Source organism: Lachancea lanzarotensis, scaffold LALA0S01 (genome assembly GCF_000938715.1).
Source record: "Lachancea lanzarotensis genome assembly LALA0, scaffold LALA0S01, whole genome shotgun sequence".
Taxonomy (NCBI): Eukaryota; Fungi; Ascomycota; class Saccharomycetes; order Saccharomycetales; family Saccharomycetaceae; genus Lachancea; species Lachancea lanzarotensis.
In genome coordinates, this window is record NW_019212879.1 from 1,128,851 (window position 1) to 1,150,063 (window position 21,213).

The window sequence follows — 21,213 nt, forward strand, 5'->3', positions numbered from 1 at the left end:
TAATATAAGGGACATGTTGTACTGCATTTTGTAGTAAACTTCCAACTTTTGTTCTGGTCTATCGCGAAGAAAGTTCCCGTGTTTCCTGTGAGAAACGAAGGCATCACACTTTTTCATGAATTGAAGTCACAACCATTGTAGCGGATCAAGTTGAAGAGCCATGCTTTCTATTTGTACCAAGTATATCCTTTATTGTCCTCGTATATGTTATTGTACAATGTTCCTGGTGTTTGAAATTCTGTCACCTGTATATAATATTCCTCCTTTTTGACCTTTCACTTGCGAAGCCTCAGAAGATCACCACAATTTGAAATTTGGTCGCTCTTGCCAAATAAAGATTTTCTGCGACGATGGGGGTTTATTTGACCTAGCAATTTGAGCAATTCTGAGTAATGGGCATCATGAGCTATTCCCTTTTGGCCATCGATTAGTTTAACACCTAGATAGTGTAGCCACAGCAGATTGTTGCGAGGGTCGCAGCGAGACCAATTGTCGGCACACCAGTGTCGCATGGTGTTATAGACCTCATAACGGTAATCACCACGGCCTTGGAAAAATAGTGGATGGTCCAACCGCGTGTAGTAGACCATTGATCCATTTGACGCACGCGACAATTTATAGTCGCAAAGGGTTACATTATTGTTACCGTCCACTAAGATGTGATCCAGCTGTAAATCACGATGTTCAAATTGAAATTTCGCTTCAGCAGCATATATAATGATTGCGCATTGCCACCAAATATTGAGCGTCGCTGACCAGCTAGAGCTTTTTACCTTTTTTAGTGGTATACCTGCGTACTTTAGCTTGCAGATCAAAGTAGAACCACCATTGATAAGAGCCAAATGACACGAAATAAGTTGAGTGAAGCCTGGTGTGCCGCTGAACAGTTCCAAAAGCTCAAGCTCCTTTACTCTTATGTTCTTGCTATGCGTGAAATCGTCCTCTTCCAGAGGCAGAAATTTGTAAACAAAATCATCATCCCTCACAACGTGTTTCGAAATTCTTGATAGCTTGGACCACTTCGGTATCAGCTGCTCAATTGGTATGGGCCCAGTTTGACCGCAGAGTTTTAAAAGCTGTGACATTTGGAAGTCTTCAAATTCTTCCGGGATTACAGTGGATCGCATAGACATGATGGAGGTTGAATTGCGAAGTTTTGTGCGTAGCTTGTCCCTGGAAACTTGGTCTGGGATCGGCAGTGATATTGATTCACTTGTCACAGAGTTACGATGAGAACTTGGTTTCTTCAAAGAAGAATGAGATGATTTCTGCTTCAAAGACGACTGGGATCTGCGAGAGGTTAAGCTACCATTTGAATGCATTGCTTGTTGTGAAGATAGTGCAGAAGACGAGCTTTGATCGAATGTGTCTGAGCTTTTTTTCCAAAATTTCCACCTTGAAGCCGAGGTCACGGATGACCTGGAAGACATACTCATTCCTGAGACTATGCTGGCAGTATCGGAATGAAGGTTGCGAGAGCTGAGCCCTGCATAAACGTTTGCATCAAGCTGACCCAATGTGGAACGAGATTGGTGGCCGCGTGGCGATAGTTTACCTATGAAACGCTTCACAGCTGGCCTGTTTTCCTTTTCTTCGTCCTGCAGGGCTATCTTCCCAAACATTTGCCGCAGTGAAGTGCTGGTGGAACTCCTTTGAAGCGACGACATTGCTGAGGATATCGATACTCTTCTGGATGATGCGCTGCTGTTTTCTCCGTCGTGAACGGTGTTTGCACTTTTGGCAACATTGTTGTTTCCATTTTTCGAAGGCTTGTTTTCAACATTAACGTTGCCACTACCGTTGCCGCTACCGTCGCCATTGCCATTGCTATTGGTGATCTGCTGGTCCAATGGATCCAAGCTGGCCGTGGAACGTCTTTTTTTCGAAGACGTCGTCACCGGACTTGTACGACGTTCTTCGCTGGCAAAAGAAAGCGACGACCATCTTTTCTTGGAGTTACTGGAGATAATGGACCATCTTTTGTGTTTTGCATTGACAGAAGTTGGCCCCACAGAATCTGGACTTCTTATGACTTTTCCGCGACCACTTTCAGCTCTCTTGGGCCGGTCTTTTTTTGGTGTGTGATGCACATTGAGGTCTTCTTCCAGTCCAGATTCGTCGTCGTCGTTATCGGAAACCACCAATGCTATGAACTTACCACCAGAAAGTAGCTCAGAATCCTCTTCGTACCATCGATCAATGTCTGTCATCTGTGACGCTTGTAGGTGTTCAAAAGAGTGGCAGAAAGTCCAAAAAAAAAGGGACTCGTTGCAACGAGAACAAATGTATTTGCAAGAAATTTGCAAAAACCAAAATCAGAGCTATCAGCCAAACCTAGCTACAGCACCCTTCACAATAGCTGGTACGTCCTGTTCACTTGTCGTATTCGGGATGTTTGGTTTTTGAATAGTAAACATAGATACATCATTCTAATTTTTGAGTGTTTATCATTTTGGAAAAATCTGGTGCCCTCGTTAATAGTGATGATACACGAAAAGGATCTCGATAACAATGAATTTTGGGAACTAATGGGATTGGAAGAGGGCAAGACAGAAGCGGTAGTATTTTGGATGTTCTTTATTCATCTTTAGACATAGCTAGAGTATGGGAAACGGCTTTTACCCATGCTTAATTTTTTTTTTTGGATAACATCAGTCACATGCCAAAATATATATGAAATTTTGATGTCACGTGGTCTCGGAGTTCTCCGCTTTCAATTTACGTTGCAAGAGAGAGAGAGAGAGAGAGAGAGAGAGTACAGACTATAGTAACTAGTTCGTGTTCAAATACCCCTCAAAATTAGCCTCATGAATACCTCTGAGAGACCCATATCGCCTTATTCTCATCTTTCATATCGTTCTTTTACATCTACTATATGTATTACGACGATCAAAAACTCTGAGGTGTATGTACATTTAGTAGTGACGATTTTCGATTGGGATCGGTTTCTACGAGCAGGGAAAGTCTCATTGCAATGAGAAACGAGCAAAAAGCCCTGAGATGAAGATTGAATTTCACAACAACGTGTATGGTTAGAGCTCGATCGATTCTAGAAATTCAAAGCTAGAAGTGACGCTAATGCCACCGATTTGATCAGCATACATGTTTGAGTTTCTATCTCAATTTTGATCATTACGAACGAGGGGATTCTAGCCATTCAGTGCCTAATGTCTAGTCCATATAGTAGTAGGAGTAGTACTCATCTGATCATAATCATCATCGTCACCCAAAGCTCCTTCAATAAACGCTTGTGCAGCGCATTACCGCTTCAAATGGCCGATCCACATGCCAGCAGCAGCGACAGCGACAGTGATTTTGGGGATTTCGAAGGTGTTGACGACACAAGCACAGTTCCCATTGTTTCGCTGGAGGACCAGCTGAACTTGATTTTTGGACCACCTCAAACGATCCCAAACAGCGACGAAGAACACAGTTTGGAGGAATTGATCGTCGAAGAACGCCCCAAGGTGATATACGAGCAACTGATAGCACTGGAACCGCATGTTAGACCGTTCCAATGGCGTCATTCCAATTTAAGATCGAAATTGTTGCATACCCTTCGCATAGACGACATTCCAGAAACCCCCAAAGTAGTAAGAACATTAGATTCATCTCTTTACGAGAGCCTGGCCGTGCTTTTGGAAGAGCCGCAGGCCGGAAATGACGATTCAATAGCAGAACTACTTGGTGCCAAACTCAAGGTCTCCGTCCCAGATGACATTCCAGAGCACGCTTCACTTACAGTGGCAGAACTGCGAAGCATAGACCTAGAGTCTTTGAACGCTGCTTCCCTTTATAACACCCACAACCAACTGATAGATGCAATTCTCACGGTTTGTCGAGATATACGCGAAAACGAAATTGTTAGGGAACGACTGATTGAAGAAAAAGGCACGTTTGAAGATTTACTCACCAATCTCATCGGACACACCCAGCGACTACATCGCGATGAAATTGCTGAATTCAATAGGAAAAAAAAAAAAGGTTTCAAGTATGGTAAGAAATTCAAATGGGTGCGCTAGACAAGCTTCCGTTGTATTATCTTTACCCAATTGCATGTACCGGGGAGAGTAATTTTAAAATGGTGGATGAAGCTTTTTTAAGTCAGGGTTTGCGCCCGTATGTATATACTTAATTTACAGTCTAAACTCTCACGTCAACAGAAGGTTTTTTCGCAATTCTCTTTTTAAACCCACGCGCCGAGCTACGGGCAAATTCTCCCGCAGAATGTAGATCTCTACCCAAGGGATCTTGTTCTTTCAACTGGTATAGTCTCACAATCCAGTTTTCTGAAGTAAACACCTCCTCGAAGTAGTCTAGTTCGCCAACATCCTGTTGTCTGATTCTCTGCCCACGAACACGGTCGGTTCCCTCCACACCATTAAAGAGCGATGGGAATCTGTAATACGATAACTTGTACATCAAAGAATCCTTCATGGTTTGAGGTGCCGCCTCGTCCATACGATACTCACCTGATGAAGTAAAATATTCTCTTTCTTTAATCTCATCCGGCCATATTCCTTCAGAGATACGCACCATCCACAAAAATTTGTTAATGTCGTCGCCTGAAAATCCTATCAAACCACCAAAAATTACCAGCACGTAGTCAACATCGTGTTCCTTCAAAATTTCATACGCTTTCTCCTCAGGCGAGGACATAGCTTTGCCCACTATAGCAATATGAGTGTTGTTCCATGTGTTATTGTCAACAAGAGTAGTCCTATCAGCCATTCCACCAATCTGGTAGCCGTAATCCCACCATGACGCCACCTTAGCATCATCAGCAGTGTTCATACGTAGCCAATAGTATGCTTCACGGAAATCGTCGATCAAAGCTGGGGAGCCATCTTGATTACGCGAAGGTAAGACAACAGATGGAGAAGAGTATGCATTGGAAGTAACCCAAGTGCAGTGGTAAACAAACAAATATAGGTACCCCAAAAATGTACCACATACAGTCAGCTTGGTCACTAAAGTCATGATACGCGTCTTCTGAGAAATTGGGGATGCAACGGTTGCGTCCGTGGCCTTTGAGGAAAAGTCAGCGTAAACGTCGAATAATTTGGAGATGGTTACCGCAGAACAAACACAGATAATGGGCGTCAATGTCAGCATTAATCTGACCATAACACCGGCAAAATAAGAACACAAAACGGAGTATGCAATAATGAAAACATGTTCGTCTTTCAATTCCAAAAACAGCAAAAAGACACCGGCTGGGAATAGCCAAATAAGGAACTGGGTATCGAAGAAAAATGCTGGCCATGCTGTAGGCTGATGTTCAGAAACCGACGCGATAATTGGAATGTGAATCTTGGCATAGTTGGTGTCCCACAAGGAATAGAATCTTCCGGTCCAAGGAGCAATGTAACCAAAATAAGTGAGAGCGAAAAGACCAAAGACACCAACGGCGAGAAGGAAAGCAATCGACACAACCATCACGGTTTTGAATTTGGCCCAGGAAACTTGAGATTTGATAAAACTTCCCAATGCTACAATCTGAGTTAATCCAAATACTCCAAGCGCTGCCATATGATCGTTTGATCTGATTGGCAAAAATCCAACAAATGGGATTTGCATTGATGCCATTGTGCCAATGGCGTACCAAGTGGTGTACGCGGAATAGAGACGTGTGGAATAACGACCCATGAGGATCAATATGAACACATGTAGCGGAATTAGGTTGGTAATGAATACATAACCACCCCACGCAGATACCATGTAGAAATAGAACACAGCAGCGAGAGTGGAATGCATGATCGAACCCGTCTTCATGGCCTTAATCCAAAACATAAAAGTGACCATCAAAAGGGTGATTGCAATGGCCTCATTATCGTACGAACCCGCAACAGATCTCGAGATATAACCGGGAGCAATGGCAATGAAAGCAGCTGCCAACAATCCTGCACCCGAATCTTTGATTTCGCAGGTCAAATGGTATGTGGCCCAAGCTGTGACACCCGAAAACGCAGGTGCAAACATAACACATACGTTTCTAATGTCCACGGGAAGACCAATCTTACGAAGTCCGTGCCACACGGCTGCAGATGTTGCCATCAGACCAGGGTACAGTGTTCCACCGGTCACTCTTCCTAATGGGTACCACGTACGGTCATCGAACCAGTTCAGAAACTTGTAGAAGCCATGGTTCACCAAATACTTGGTGGCTCTGAAGTTAAACCAAGGGTCGAATTCGTGAATAATGGACTCGAACCTAATAACCGAGAATAATCTCGACGAAACGGCCGCCCCAGTCATCGACAGGAAGATCGTACATTTCAGCAGCAGCTGAATCCAGCGAAGTGCTTGACTCTGAGCCATTGAGTGGATCCTTGATTGGTAAAGTACTTGTTGCTTGGGAAAGCTTCGTCTTAGGTTGACATGTATGGTTTTAAACAGCTAATTCAATATGTTTAGTTTCGTGAATAGAGATGTGGTGAAGAGTCACGTGCAAATGATTTTACGGCTACTGAAAATGGGGTATTCGATAACCGGTTTTGGCACTTTTGATGCCAGTACAGTTTCGATAAAGCATACGATGCCCCAAAAGTCACGTCTATTACGGTGTTCATCACAGTTGTCAAGAAGTTGTAATCATATCACTAAGTACGTAAACGCTTGACACCAGCGACAGAGGCATGGTGAAAGAACAACACACGCGTTGATCAAGAAGTTAGATGCTTTACATTCCCTGTTGTGCGACCTTTAAGTCACTAATTCGAGCAGCTTGTCAAAAAGGTTGAACAATATGTGCTATTTGTGCAGAAAGTTTTTTTTGTTTCTCTGTCTTTTATTGAACATAGAATGGAGCACGACACGACTAACAGATGTAACACTAACGGGACTGTTTTTCCGGTTGATTTTGTTCTGTGGGGGAGACTATGGTAAATCTTGGTAATTTTTTCCCGTACCTCTCACAATATTTTTAGTAGTCCTCCCGTTTGAATTATTTTGAAGCAACCTACTACAAAAGAACCCGAAACGAGCGGTTCTATACTGAGATCACCACTAACCTGCAAAACCTCCTGGAGTCGATCACAACGTAGCTTTCCTCCAGAAGCTGGTAAGAAGCAGAGGATTGATCAGACAAAAAAAATCTCTCGAGGCCGATGTCATTTAATTGGTGACTTGATATATATTAGTGGATCCTTGATGGTCCGATAGCCACCTTCGTTGGATGACAGAGAAGTATACGTTCAAAGGGAAAAAAGGCATAGAAGTGGATATTTGAGTGTTGGAATAGAAGTGGATATTTGAGTGTTGGAATATCGAAACAGTCCAAAAAGTGGAGAGGAGAAGGGGAAAAAATGAGAGTTAACGAGTTGTAAAAGGGCCTCCCAATGAATACCTATGTTGAGTTTTTTATGACGGCGACAACGCACGAGGATAATGATCGATTTTAGAACATGATTGCCGATAAGTGCTTATGGGAAGCGTCTTAATCAGCTTTTGCGGTTGTGGAGCCTTCAAAAGGTACTTTTGGATTTCGATCAGTTCATAAAATGGTCACCACAGCATCTGTCTTTCTTTCACAATAGAGTTTATCGTAGCCAAGTAACTAGAACGACACGAAATAAAATAATCCAGCGGCGACACACTCGTCTAAAGTGATATTTCTTCATTTTCCTGTTTCCTGGATCTTTCAACTCACAATAGACCTTCTGCACTCTAGGTATACCAATATTGAGAATTCTTGACACTGGCTATACTTCTACTTGAACTTATTACAAACTCTTATACTATCAAAGTGCATCATTTATTACGTTGAGAGAAATTGATGTGCTCTCTAGATTATTGGTAAAATCTACTAAACTCTCTAGACTATAAACCTCCTCCCATCTGAACTCCTGATTGCATGCACTCCGGCCTGTGTGTTTCTACATCGAACGCTGAAATTGTCACTCCAATAGAGTGCGTGTGGGTGGGGCAACCATGAGCAGTGTTCACAGCCAGACAAGTGCTTTGGATTCAGGCGAAGCAGAAGTGCAAAAGACCAAAAAAACGGCTGAAAATGGGACAGGAAAAGATACAAGAAGCTCATCGGGCAACAGTAACAAGTCTACGATAACGTTTGAAAAACAGAAAGTGGTACCCCGGGCAAGAACGCAGTCGGTGCAAAGCGTTTTGAGTTGCATCTCGTTGCGTAGCATGATCGGCAAAATGCCCCATGACGAATCAGCAGAGCTTTCTCAGCATCATTCGCAAATGAACAATAATCCTGGCCATTCTAGCAATACGAGTAATAACGGGAACAACAGCACCGTGAACGTTCCCGTGGCCCAGCAAATCCAGTCTCCGGCGATGCCCTCGGTCCAAAAACGGGCATCAAACTCGTTTTTCAAAGATGGGATTGGACAAAAACTGCCCTTCACAGATGACAGAAGGCGACAACTGGAAGGCGACAGATCAGCAGCAAACTCAAGGGCTAGTAATAGGAATACGCATGCCGTCACGCTTAAAGCAAATACAAAGGAGGCCCAATCAGCGATGGATTCTGGCACCTCATCCGGGAACAGTAGCACCAAAAAACTCGAAAATGAGCCCGAAGATGAGGCTGAACAACAGAAAAGGCTCACTACTGATGCTTTGAGGAGACTTTCTGTAATGAAAAACGGCAACGGAAGCACAGTAGGAAGCACGAATACCGATGTTGGTGGTGGCGATGCCTCTGACGCAACCTCTTCTGAAAAGCAATTGTCAGAACTTGCAGACATACCAACGTTCCGCGAAATCTCCAGTCAAGATCCAAGTACGCTCACGTATATGCAATTTGGTGGTAAGAATATCGTACTGGACTCCTCTATTCCAAACAAAAGGTCATCAGTGGCACCCATAAAAAATCCGCTTGACAAACTTCCATCAACTTTGGAGACTAATATCAAACCAAAATCGAAATCTAGGCGGCCCCTGCGGCAAATGTGTGAACCGAAAAAACCGTTGTACACCCCCGCAGTCTTGCGGGATATTTCTGAGACTAATATAACTAATGCCGAGCTGGGCTCGCCAGGACCACCGACTCTGCCTACTCCATTGTCGAATTCTCACACGACGCGCAGTAGTATAAGGAGTATGAGATCCTCTTCATCATCGATTCTTTCTGACTACACCAAGAAGCTAGGTTCGCTGTGGAATAAAGACTACGCCTATTCCGGTGCTAATATAACACGTCCCACTCGTGATCACTGGATAGCTGACAATAAGAGGCATGCCTGTCATTACTGTCATCGCATTTTCACCTTTTGGGAGCGCAAACATCATTGTAGGCATTGTGGAGATATTTATTGTTCCCAGCACGTTAGACACTGGTTGTATTTGGATGGCGATGCCAAATTCGTCATTGGCGGCGCTGGTGCTGGCGCTGGTGCTCTCTCGAAAATATGTGATGGATGTCTTCAGGAGTACGATACGCTCGTGCGTGAGGGTCCTTCTGTTGAGGCTGCCCAGAATAACGAGCGGCCGAAATCGACAACACCTGTTCCGAAGGCAGATAGTAATTTGGACCAGAAAGATTCGGTCGGCGAACAAGGAAAGCGAGGTCGCATGGATAGTATCGTAGGAAGTGTCCCTGCCGATTGGAACTGGAGTAGCTTCTGAGCATAAACGGCGCGATAAAAGATAAAGAAATTTCTGCTAAGTAAGGACTACTTTTTTAGACCCGGTGTCTATGAAACTATTTAATATTTTGTATTGTTAATTGTTATATTGAAATTAAGTTTTGATCATGTAGAATGCCACTCTCCTTGTATTAATCGTTGCGAGGCTGATCCTTAGTCTTATTCGATGTGTGAATATTTTCAAAATGTTCGAGGCATAGTTTTCTTTATTGTCTACTCTCTCTTCTCACGCACGGCATGAGCAATCTTACTACTTAGATCGTCAACTTTGGTTGCATCGTCGATGATCTCAAATCCAGAACTCATTGATGTCAGAGAAGACACAGATCCAGATCTGTTGCCATTATTAGAAAAAAGCGGAATATTTGACAACGAATTGTCGCTATTGATCATTGACAGCGCATCACTTTCTGCTTCAGATTCAGAACTCTGCCTAGAAGTCTGCTTGCCCTTTTCTTTGCGCTTTCTGAGCTCTCTTCTTCTTCTCAGCTCCGTTGTGACACGATCCTCATCTTCATCAGTATTGAGTTGGCCAAATCTGTATTTGTCATAGAGACTAACGCCGTCGAATCCGGGATACAGCTCTGGTCCCAATGTATTTACGATGTTCGTAATTTTCTCTTCCAAAACCTTTCTTTCGGTTTGAAGGTTTTTGAGAATTCCAGGGGTTGTGATTGACAAATATAATGGCCTTAGAGACTTGAACACATCCATACCATTGTCTCCTATGATTAGCGCCGAATAAGTGACAATTGTACAGAGCACATATATCCCGACGAAACTCGCAAACTTGTGCTTGGTAATCGAGTTCCTGAAATAGTATGTTAACAGAATCGACCAAAACGTGTACAACAGCGGAGCAAACCCCATTCCTATAAGAATTTTCCAAGTAGCAATAACATCGTTTGCCTTGATCTTCACCGTGGATGCCGCCAACGCTTGCGAAGCTTTCTTCTTTGAAATTAGCTTAGCCACAATAAAGACTGGAGAAAACATGATGATACCCGGTAAAGCCAAAATCAAGGAGATCGATAGACGAAGAGATCTAATGATGAGGAGACTCAAGTTCTTCGCAAAATTGATCTTGGCCGATTCAACTTGATGATCCGGTATATTGAAGTTACTCAAATTGGCATTATAAGTCAGGACATTCTCTTTCAACTGTTTGATTCTGGGATCATCTCGATACATTTGGTAGCCCTTGACCAATCGCCTGTTCATTTCTATAACAAGAGAAAGAGGAAGCTTAGCAGAGAGATGACCAGCATATAATCTTCTAGCCGCCTGAACGACCATCAGGGTTTCGTAGTCCGGACAAGTAACAGTAACTGCTTTTAGGCCAGCAGAGATGTGGTCAAGCAATTCTTTAACGGCATCTCGGTTTGTATCAGGATTCTGATATTTTTGAACAAGCTCAGGAGAAATGGTGATAGGATTACCAAACTCAATCACAGCTCTGGATCTAAATTTGTGAGGATGAAAATAGTTCATGCCACAGGGTACAATTTGGACATTAGTTTCAGGGTGCTTTCCCATGCAACCTAATGCCATAATCGCCACACCTGCTTTCAATGGAAGTAAATCTGTTCTGTCATGAGAGCCACCTTCTGGAAAAATTCCCACACACTGGTCGTGCGCCAAATGCTCAAAAACGCGATGATAAACCTTTTTTTGGTTCACGCGTGGAGCATACTTATAGGAGGTACCTTTTTCCAACAGTTGTCTAACCTCCGGTCTGGTCTGTTTGAATTCTTTCCGAACGTACAATACTGTGTCGCTTTCAATAAATTCAATGACAACATTACCCAAAGATTTGGGGAGACCAATCAATCCTTGGGCTTCAAAATTCTCAGTGAACTTCGTACCGCTTCCAATGATTTTCCGAGGATTATCTTCGCTAACTCTGATCTTACCAGAAGCCGGTTTCAAATTATCCTGAGCCCTTCCCACGCCAATCGACATAGCACAGCGAGCAAAAGTGCCTATGGCTTTTCTCTTGAGCGAGTTTTCTGCCACCAAAAACGACACACGTTTGTTGACTGCTTTTTTGACTTGACCCATCAATAAAACCGGGTCGATGAATTGATTCGCATGTGGTGCAGCTACGAATATCACCGGTCCCTGTGTTGGCACTTTGTAACGCCCTCTGCTGCGAACTTCACGGAAAAAACAGTCGAAGATGTTGCTCAAGAGCCAAAGAAAAACGTCGTAGATGAATTTCCGGTACGCAGGAGGTTCTTCGTACACGTATTGTTCGACATCATCGTCAGAAGTTGCAAACTCTTCGGCAACCTTTTTTGCTGCCGGCAAAAGGTCTCCCATCTCCAGTGTCTGTGGGTAGTAAAATGCGACTGAAGCGCTCAAAATATTCCACCCTTTTTAAATACAAAAATTGCCTGCTCACGACAACAATTTTAATGAATTACCAAATTTAGCTCTGGAATAGGTGCAAGGTTCACTAAAGGGAAACTTTGATTTCCTTAAATTATATTTCACCTGATATGCAACTTGTCTGGATGAGATGACTTCCTGGTAAAATAAGCTTTACGCAGAGAACCTTGAGACTTCAAACAGGTATTGATCACTGGTGGACGCCTTCACAATTGTTTGTTGAAATGGTGGGGTTGTTGGAATTGACATCATCTCTAGCTAGTCTACTTTCTCTAGATTAATAGTGAAATTTCAAGGTCAGCATACCAGGTAGCCACAGTATATATCTTAGTATTTGCATTTTAATCATCTAATATCCGCGATAGTTTAGTGGCTAGAATTCGGGCTTGTCGCGCCCGGGACCGGGGTTCAATTCCCCGTCGCGGAGTAATTTTTTAAATTGAGAACACCTTGCGAACTGATGCATCTAAGCTCTTAACCTTCCGCTAAATCCATTCCATTTCACAACAGGAGACAGATTTTTTACACAAATATGCTATTTCTGGTTAGTTTACCACACCGTTTACGAATACTCTTGGAAAACTGCTCCGGGCTCTCTATTTTGAAGCCCTCGAATTGTATAAGAGTACATCGGAGTGCTTCTCCATGTTGAAAACGTAATGCCATGCATTTGTGTAGCCCGTCGTGTTCGAAACTTCCAGGTTCCGGCCCAAGCGTTTCAGGTACGGCTTCGCCATCCTCGTACGGTGATAGTTTGTGAAAAATGATACGTTTTAACTGCTGCGGACCACTTTTGTGACTGACGGCCTTAAATGCATACACTGATCCTAGTGCATCTAGCTTGCGGATTGCCAATTGAGCGGGATCGGTTTCCCAAAGCAATTGACGCATTTGGGTAGTTATCTTGGGAGCAAAACTTTCAGCGTAGGGCGAAGAAACCGTCTTCTCAGCATCAAAAGCCCCCGTTTCAATCACTTTTGCCAGTAGCTGAGCCCCGCGCTCACCCAGTGTGTCCATAAGCTTTGCAACTTTTGGTGGTGCGTGCGAATCTTGGGTGGAACTCACAATGGTCTGCTCTGAAAGCAATGTCTTGACCTCCACGGGCTCTGTTTGAGCGACGATTTTGCCGCAATCGAATTTTTCCGGATGCAATGTTTGAATGGAAACGCCCGTGGCAGTGTCGTTGTTCAATAGCGTGTATTGAATAGGTGATGAACCTTTGTAGCGTGGCAATAGCGAGGGATGAACATTCAATGTGAACTTGGATTTGGACAGCAGCTGTTTCGGTATCAGCCTGCCAAACGAAACAGCTATGATCATGTTGTAGCCATTGGCTTGCATTGCATTCATTACGGGTCCAAGCATGTCTTGTTTGGAATCGCATTCAATGACTGGAGCGAGATTGAGCGCCCTACTGCAATTGGCTATAGGAACCTCCTTGGTGAGCGACAGGTTTCTACCGCATTTTTTCGCACTTCTTGTCACAACCTGTATTTGGTCGATGAGTCTGGGGCACTTTTCTCTCAATTTATACAGTGCGTTTAGCGAATGTACACTGAACTGATCAGATCCGAAGAACAGAATGTTCAGCGGCTTCGCAACATTTTTGTAAGGACGTACAAAAGAGGCTCTACTGGTTATTTGTCTGGGTAAAAGTCTCATTATTTGTCAAGATTCGAATTCAACTTTTGATCCAATTCATGTATGCAGGTAGCTATTTGTTCAATTATTATTGACATGCTACTAACGTCTGGAAAACACGCCAATGACCTTTAAACGGCATAAATAGGGAAACCAACCTAAAGTATTGTAGCGGATGGGCGATTCCCAGCGTCATAAGGCTCAAACACCAACTTTTTTCATTGTCTTCTCAGCAATGCATCTTAACCATTGACATACTAAAATTGTCTGATGAAAATGCTTCAAAAGACCTTTGAAAATGCGATGAAAACTGCCGAATCTTTATCAATTTGCCATACCAAGAGTACCAAATGAATTGGAGTGACAAAATTCATTAGTGTTGTGATAGAAGCTTTCAGTTCAGCGGTGGTTCTTCATCTTCAACCCTACCTTGAATTTCGTGTCATATGACCTCAAATTAAAGATCATATAGATGAGCTAGCTTACACGTATGAATGAAGATGATCCTGTGTGCAGAGTAGAACGAAATCTTCCCAAATCGGCCTTGGGACTGACTGATGGAGGCAATGGCTGATGGCGTTACAAATACACAGACGCCTGATTCAAAATCACATAGTGTTGATAAGGTTTTTGAAAGACTGGGATCAGACGACTCTTACAAGGATTCCGTTAAACAAGAACTCCAGCATGTGCAAGATTCAATACTGCCAATGAGATTGAAATTCAACGAATTGCTAAGTACGCTGGCAGCAATTGACCGTAAAGGCGAATCTTCGTCAGCGGAAACTTTTAACCAAATACGAACGAAGCTTTTAGAGTTCATCAGCGGGGTGCAACAATTTTCCTCCGATTACGGTAAATTACAGCCATTATTCGAGCGCTTGCAAGAGGTTTCCAAAAGCGAGGACACAATTGTGAACTTTGTCCCGCTAGAACGACTATCTCGCTTAAACGATGCATCCACTACGGCGTCCGGGGGTAAAATTTCAAACGGAAACTCGCCAAGCGCCAATTTTGTGAGCACGGGTAAACAAGCTCCTTCAAATGCACAAACACCCTTGAGCAATGTTCCTACACCGTCTTCTGTCGATAACGCGCCTGCCAAGAAACCACGCAAGCCTCGAGCTAAGAAAACAGCAGGTCCCTCGCCCTCATCCATAGCGCCGCAACAACAGCAGCAACAAAAACAGCAGCCTCAGCAACATCAGCAACCTCAACCACCTCAACAACACTTCACACCTGCGACAAATCCCTCTCAAATCCTTCAAAGCATGTCGCCAATGAACATGATGAGCAGCCCAATGAACACGATTTCGCCCATGAACAATGCCGCGCCCATATCGCAGATACCGTTCTCAGCCCCTTCAAAACCGCCAATGCAGCAGCAGCAACGGCATGTTCAGCAAACTCCACAACAGCAGTTCAATCTTGACAGCATTACCCCAGCGAATATTCTACACATGTCTATGTCTGATCACGGAAACACACCACACGCGCAGCAAACAAATTCACAACAACAACAACAACAACAACAACCGCAACCGCAACAACAACAACAACACCTGCAATCGTCAAATCAGGATTTTAGTGCGCTTGATATCAACAATATTGACCTTTCCAGCCTCAACATGGACTTTTTGCAATAAGATCATCTCTACGTTGAGGTTTAGCGCTTCAATCCTGTTGACAACTGGCTTTTTGTCATGTAAATAAGGCTATGCTATCCAGGGTTTACTACAACTTTCCACGTTAGTCATCTTGGACAAAGATGCACGGACCTCTAGAAATGAGATCTGCGATTAAAAAAAAACCAAGAGAAGGTGCTTCGACAATTTCTGGATGTCATAAGAAGAACCTTACAGTTACAAGTTCTTGCAGGGCGTTTTTACGCTTTGAACGGCTTAGTTGTGATCAAAAAAGCTGAAATTAACCTTATATTTTTACAGGTTTGCATTGCGAGTCTCAGCGGTGGGAAGTGTCAAACTAATCTGAATGCCGCTTTCTCACTTATCGTGATCTCAAATATCATGGGAATGACTCATGGTCCCGCTTCAAGTCACCACAAGATTGTCTTTTTCGATGTTCGTCTCGGATGCTCATTAGATCGATGATTCATTGAAATTCTATTCCAGCTATGAAAAGTTCTTAAAGACAACGTCTATATCAGAAGTTCGAAAGAAACAAAACACATCGCTAGACTAACTCTATCAAATCATTGCAGAATGGCTGAGTTACTGAAGCAAACATTTGCCAATGCTAAGGCTGAAGGACGTAATGCTCTGGTCACATTTATGACCGCTGGTTACCCCAGAGTTGAAGACACGATTCCAATGTTAAAAGGCTTTCAAGATGGTGGCGTAGACGTTATTGAGCTGGGAATGCCTTTCTCGGACCCTATTGCAGATGGACCAACTATCCAGTATGCTAACACTGTTGCTCTTCGCAATGGTGTAAACATGGTGCAAACCTTGGATATGGTGCGTCAAGCCAGAGCTGAAGGTGTTACTGTGCCAATCATTCTCATGGGATACTACAACCCTATCATGAATTTTGGAGAAGAAAAATTCATCGAAGAAGCCGCTAAAGCTGGAGCAAGTGGGTTTATCATTGTCGACTTGCCTCCAGAAGAAGCCCTAAAACTGCGTGACCTTGTAAATTACAACGGTTTGAGCTTGATCCCACTTGTAGCGCCATCTACCACAGATCATCGCTTGGAGCTTTTGTCCGAAATTGCCACATCTTTCATCTATGTTGTGTCCAGAATGGGAACTACTGGTGCTCAAATTTCTGTTTCTGAAGACGTCACCGCGTTGGTCGACCACGTCAGAAAATTCACGAAAGATATTCCACTTGCTGTTGGGTTCGGCGTTTCTACCAGAGAACATTTCAAGACTGTTGGTGCAGTATCTGATGGTGTTGTGATCGGCTCACAGATCATTAAGCTAATCGAGGAATGTAAGGATAATGAGCGTTATGAGGTAGTCAAAACCTACGTGGAAGAAATTTTGGGTGGCCAAAAACACGCTGTTCTATCGACTGAAGAGTTTAAACAATTGCAAACGAAGTCAATTGCCGAAGGTAAAACCCGCAAAGCTGCAGTTACCAACTTCAATGAGGAACACAAATTTTTGGCGAACTTCGGAGATTTTGGCGGCCAATATGTACCTGAAGCCTTGCACGCTTGTTTGAGAGAACTAGAACAAGGTTTCGAAAGTGCTGTTGCTGACCCCATTTTCTGGCAACAGTTCAGAGACATGTACTCGTACATTGGTCGACCTTCATCGCTACACAAGGCTGAAAGACTCTCAGAACACTGCGGGGGCGCTCAGATCTGGTTGAAAAGAGAGGACTTGAACCATACTGGTTCTCATAAAATAAACAATGCTCTAGCGCAAGTTCTCATTGCCAAAAGACTGGGAAAAAGTAAGATCATTGCCGAGACTGGTGCTGGTCAGCACGGTGTAGCCACAGCTACTGCGTGCGCCAAATTCGGTTTGGAATGTACCGTATTTATGGGTGCTGAGGATGTTCGTCGTCAGGCTTTGAACGTCTTCCGGATGCGTATCCTAGGTGCCAATGTAGTCGCTGTCACCAACGGTACCAAGACTTTGAGAGATGCTACTTCAGAAGCATTCCGCTTCTGGGTTTCTAACTTAAAGACAACTCATTACGTTGTGGGTTCAGCTATTGGCCCTCACCCATATCCAACCCTGGTTCGTACTTTCCAATCGGTCATTGGTAATGAAACTAAAGAACAGTTCGCAAAGCTAAACGATGGTAAACTTCCAGACGCGGTGGTTGCGTGTGTTGGTGGAGGATCGAACTCGACTGGTATGTTCTCACCATTTGAGCACGACTTATCCGTCAAGCTGTTGGGAGTTGAAGCTGGTGGAGACGGTGTTGACACCAAATTCCATTCTGCGACATTGACTGCTGGTAGACCTGGTGTCTTCCACGGAGTTAAGACGTACGTTTTGCAAGACAGCGATGGTCAGGTGCACGACACCCATTCTGTTTCCGCTGGTCTGGACTACCCTGGTGTGGGTCCTGAATTGGCCTCCTGGAAAGCTTCCGGCCGTGCCAGTTTCATCGCTGCCACTGACGCTCAAGCTCTTCAAGGCTTCAAGATACTATCACAGCTTGAGGGTATTATTCCAGCCTTGGAATCCTCGCATGCTGTTTATGGAGCTATTGAACTGGCCAAGACCATGGACAAGAGTCAACACCTCATTATTAACGTGTCTGGAAGAGGTGACAAAGATGTTCAAAGCGTGGCAGAAGTGCTACCCAAGCTAGGCCCACAAATTGGCTGGGATTTGAGATTCGAAGAGGATCCATCGAAGTCTGCTTGAACTTACCAAAAAAAAAAGTGCAAGAGCTCAATTAGCTTCTTTCCTTGTCAAAGTAGACCATAATAAAGATGCTGATCGTGGTTAAATCCTCGAGTGTAATCTCAGAGGAGGGCAAGCTACCCTTTTGTAGACATTTCCTTTGGTCTTCTCTTCTCAAAGCTCATACCTTATGATTTTGTACGAACTACATATAGATCAAATTCGGTGTCTTTGTCGTTTCTTAACTAGTAACCCATTACAATCCAAAGTAAATGCTTCAAAGGTAAGCTCAACCCGGAAAGTTGATCGTGTCTGTTACTCTCCATCAAAAACTACATGATAATTAATGGACAGAGGTGTTTTTCTGCCGTTCAAGAAAAATGTTGGTGTTCAACTTGGACCAGGCATCAGAAACTCAGCTTTATACGTTCCTGTGACAGAAAAGTCGCAACAGGCTGAGTCGAAATGGATATTAGGCACTGCCGATAAAGAAGCAGCTGGTGGTGAGAACCTGTGGCTGGCAGTTAATGAAAAACGGAAATTTCTAGACATCGAAAATGACGTCAAAACCAAATTTGGAGAGATCAATGACGATGAGCTTATACAATCGACCAGTGACAGTGAACAAGAAAGCATTGGCTCACTGGTAGATAGTTCTAGCTCACTGAGGCTTTTTAGAAGCGTAAGGATGCTTTCGGACTATGCCTACGAAGTGAGGGTCGACAGTCCAGTTGCACCTCTAACATTTTGTCCCCACCAGGTGTTAGACGTTCCTGAAGGTTTGAATACGAGTAATACACTGCAGGCAGTTGAGGATGAGCAATCATCTGAAAGAAAGCTCGCTACGGCTAGAGACGGTATACTCTCCGGCCTGAAATTTCGATCGCGGATAATCGATCCCAGTGATGTAGCCGACTTCACCATTGGATTTATACACACTACCAATGATCTCCGGATAAACAATGATGCCCATCAAGTCATTGCATACGCTTCCGGCGAAACTCGCAGCATAATATATTTCAGTATGGTCAAGTCGGACAATACCACAGCATTACCATTATCGATTGGTTCAGCTTCTAGCTATAATTTGCATTCAAAAATCAAAAACATTGTCATTCCTGATTTCTCTTCTATTCTTAATAGAGCTTCCGATATTATCGCGGTGCTTACCGCAAATTCTCTTTATGCCTTCAAAATCAGATCTATTGAGAAGTCAACGGGCGCGATGTCGATCGAAAAATTGGGTCCTTATCCGTTCAGCATTTTAGAAGATTTTGCATTCACTGACGTTGCTTTCAACCCTTGGGATTTTAATGAGCTCGCAGTCATAGATATCAAGGGCAACTGGGCCGTCGGCAACTTAGTCAAGAAAGGATCAAGGAACTCTCGTCTGCGATTTTCTGCGAACAAGAGGGGCACAATCTATGATCCTGAAGAGCTCTCCTCATGGCATAAAATTTCGTGGGGTGCAGAATATTCTCGTCTGCTTCTTGTAAGTAGATCAAGATTAGTGGAGTTGAACTTGAAAAGGCGTTTACAGCTTGAGGTCATTGAAGCAAAATCATGGTCATCGATTCGTGACTTTAATCGTGTTAATGATCAAGTAGCTGTCTTAACCACGAGTAAAGAGATCATTATGATTCTGCTCAGAAACGATAATATCGAAAGAACTATATCATGGAAGCACTCTTTAGAAGCCGAAGACACGAGCATCAAGTCAACGGTACGAACTTTTACTGGTGAAGAATGGTTCTGTCGGCACGAAAAGCTTTTTTTCGTATTTCTCTACTCGGGTCTGGGGCCTGAAGTTCTGGTTCATGTGTTTTCGCAAACTGGTTTGCTGTTTCAATCCCTTGGAACTTCTCTGCTGCATATTCGAGACATTAAGAATAGTATGAGTTGTGTCTTTGTTCCCCAAATTCCATTGAGTTTTGAAGATGACAAATCGCGTAAACCAAAGCTCAATTGTCTTGTACGTGAAGCTGGTGGTAGTGTCATATGGCAAGTTACAGTATCGGCAGCAGAGGGAGAGTCACAGAGTTTAGAGTTTCAAAAGGGAGTTGAAAGTCTGAGCGACCGAATTGACTTCGTGTTCACCCCGACCTCCAGAGTAAGCAAAGAGTTTACCGCGCTCAAACTTTCGCTACCGTTAGTTGAATATCACTCTATTGCTTCTACTGAGGAGACTATCTTTCAACAATACGGGTATGATCTTTCGGATGGTATGAATCACTATCTAATGAAGTGGGCACGCGAAATGGAGAATCCGGAACAAGTTCAAAGCCTGGAATGTTGCTCTTTGGCAAGTCTTGCGGAACAGATCTCTTGTGTGAGTAATATGGAGGAGTTTGGTTCTCTTCTTGAACAGTTCAAAGGACACTACAGGGAACAGCACGTTACCTTCACTGCTTTGGAGACTTTGACTACATTGATCACCGAAGATGATGATGTTGCGGATTTGGGTGTTTTTTATAGTAATCTCTTGCAATGCTGGACTTTCGGTTTCCCCGATGATGGGCTTATCACCAGCGAGGTTCTGAAGTCGGTTATTTTGAAAAATACAGGAATCAGCAGTGTTTCTTTGCTCCCGGTTTTAGCAGCAAACGCTTACAGTGAACTTAATGACGTACATCGTGAAGTCGTAGATTCGTGGGACGACCCCGTTGATGAAATAGAAAACAAAGCATCTCTGTCTGAAGCAAGCAATCGTGACATCACCGAGCCAGAGCTCAATTTCCCGTCGGTAAAACCCTCCCAGCAAAGCCCGCCTAAACCTAAAAGGCACAGAAAGCGAATATCGTCTCAAGCGTCGCAGCAGTCATGGCCACAGCCCTTGAATATGTTAATGTCACAAACTTCAACCTCTAATAAACATGCTACTCATCCTGCTGATGTCTCGAGCGTTTTGCCCCAGACCATGACGCCGGCATTTTCTTTAACTTCGGCTTCACAGCCCGTTCCAACACTGTCTGATTCGCAAGGTAGAAACTCTCAAAAACTTAAAAAAAAGAAGAAGCGACTTCAAGGATTTGGATAGTCTTCAACAGTTCATGGACTCATGAGACTGTTGTAACATTTACTACATTATTCAGTTTACAACATTTTATAAAATACATCGAACACTCATTGTACCTATCCGTTCTACGATGTCAGCTCGCCTAAAAGCGGGCTCTTGAGCTCACGTAAACGAAGCAGTCTTTATTTTCATTCGCTTAAACGTTGGTTAGCTATCTTCA

The 21,213-nt window shown here is 43.6% G+C and overlaps 9 protein-coding genes and 1 non-coding gene across 10 annotated transcripts; 6 read left to right on the top strand and 4 right to left on the bottom strand.

Moving 5' to 3' along the window:
- Nucleotides 1-275: 275 nt before the first annotated feature.
- ALK1 (LALA0S01e12134g1_1) lies at nucleotides 276-2,210 on the bottom strand (the record flags this gene model as incomplete). Its single annotated transcript, XM_022774659.1, has 1 exon — nucleotides 276-2,210. The coding sequence occupies one exon, from the start codon at nucleotides 2,208-2,210 to the stop codon at nucleotides 276-278; it is 1,935 nt and encodes a 644-aa protein (XP_022626734.1).
- Nucleotides 2,211-3,167: 957 nt separating this feature from the next.
- Nucleotides 3,168-4,022, top strand: LAA2 (LALA0S01e12156g1_1; the record flags this gene model as incomplete). Its single annotated transcript, XM_022774660.1, has 1 exon — nucleotides 3,168-4,022. The coding sequence occupies one exon, from the start codon at nucleotides 3,168-3,170 to the stop codon at nucleotides 4,020-4,022; it is 855 nt and encodes a 284-aa protein (XP_022626735.1).
- A 121-nt stretch (nucleotides 4,023-4,143) lies between these two features.
- On the bottom strand, nucleotides 4,144-6,321 carry STT3 (LALA0S01e12178g1_1; the record flags this gene model as incomplete). Its single annotated transcript, XM_022774661.1, has 1 exon — nucleotides 4,144-6,321. One exon carries the CDS (start codon nucleotides 6,319-6,321, stop codon nucleotides 4,144-4,146), a length of 2,178 nt encoding a protein of 725 aa, XP_022626736.1.
- Nucleotides 6,322-7,932: 1,611 nt separating this feature from the next.
- Nucleotides 7,933-9,594, top strand: PIB2 (LALA0S01e12200g1_1; the record flags this gene model as incomplete). The annotated part of the gene is made up of 1 exon (XM_022774662.1): nucleotides 7,933-9,594. One exon carries the CDS (start codon nucleotides 7,933-7,935, stop codon nucleotides 9,592-9,594), a length of 1,662 nt encoding a protein of 553 aa, XP_022626737.1.
- Nucleotides 9,595-9,827: 233 nt separating this feature from the next.
- Nucleotides 9,828-11,936, bottom strand: SCT1 (LALA0S01e12222g1_1; the record flags this gene model as incomplete). The annotated part of the gene is made up of 1 exon (XM_022774663.1): nucleotides 9,828-11,936. The coding sequence occupies one exon, from the start codon at nucleotides 11,934-11,936 to the stop codon at nucleotides 9,828-9,830; it is 2,109 nt and encodes a 702-aa protein (XP_022626738.1).
- A 424-nt stretch (nucleotides 11,937-12,360) lies between these two features.
- LALA0_S01e12244r lies at nucleotides 12,361-12,432 on the top strand. The gene has a single exon. It is a non-coding gene; the product is annotated as a tRNA-Asp (tRNA).
- Nucleotides 12,433-12,527: 95 nt separating this feature from the next.
- FMT1 (LALA0S01e12266g1_1) lies at nucleotides 12,528-13,667 on the bottom strand (the record flags this gene model as incomplete). The annotated part of the gene is made up of 1 exon (XM_022774664.1): nucleotides 12,528-13,667. One exon carries the CDS (start codon nucleotides 13,665-13,667, stop codon nucleotides 12,528-12,530), a length of 1,140 nt encoding a protein of 379 aa, XP_022626739.1.
- A 536-nt stretch (nucleotides 13,668-14,203) lies between these two features.
- On the top strand, nucleotides 14,204-15,292 carry PGD1 (LALA0S01e12288g1_1; the record flags this gene model as incomplete). Its single annotated transcript, XM_022774666.1, has 1 exon — nucleotides 14,204-15,292. The coding sequence occupies one exon, from the start codon at nucleotides 14,204-14,206 to the stop codon at nucleotides 15,290-15,292; it is 1,089 nt and encodes a 362-aa protein (XP_022626740.1).
- Nucleotides 15,293-15,868: 576 nt separating this feature from the next.
- On the top strand, nucleotides 15,869-17,998 carry TRP5 (LALA0S01e12310g1_1; the record flags this gene model as incomplete). Its single annotated transcript, XM_022774667.1, has 1 exon — nucleotides 15,869-17,998. The coding sequence occupies one exon, from the start codon at nucleotides 15,869-15,871 to the stop codon at nucleotides 17,996-17,998; it is 2,130 nt and encodes a 709-aa protein (XP_022626741.1).
- Nucleotides 17,999-18,323: 325 nt separating this feature from the next.
- On the top strand, nucleotides 18,324-21,014 carry RRN6 (LALA0S01e12332g1_1; the record flags this gene model as incomplete). Its single annotated transcript, XM_022774668.1, has 1 exon — nucleotides 18,324-21,014. One exon carries the CDS (start codon nucleotides 18,324-18,326, stop codon nucleotides 21,012-21,014), a length of 2,691 nt encoding a protein of 896 aa, XP_022626742.1.
- Between the last annotated feature and the right edge of the window lie 199 nt (nucleotides 21,015-21,213).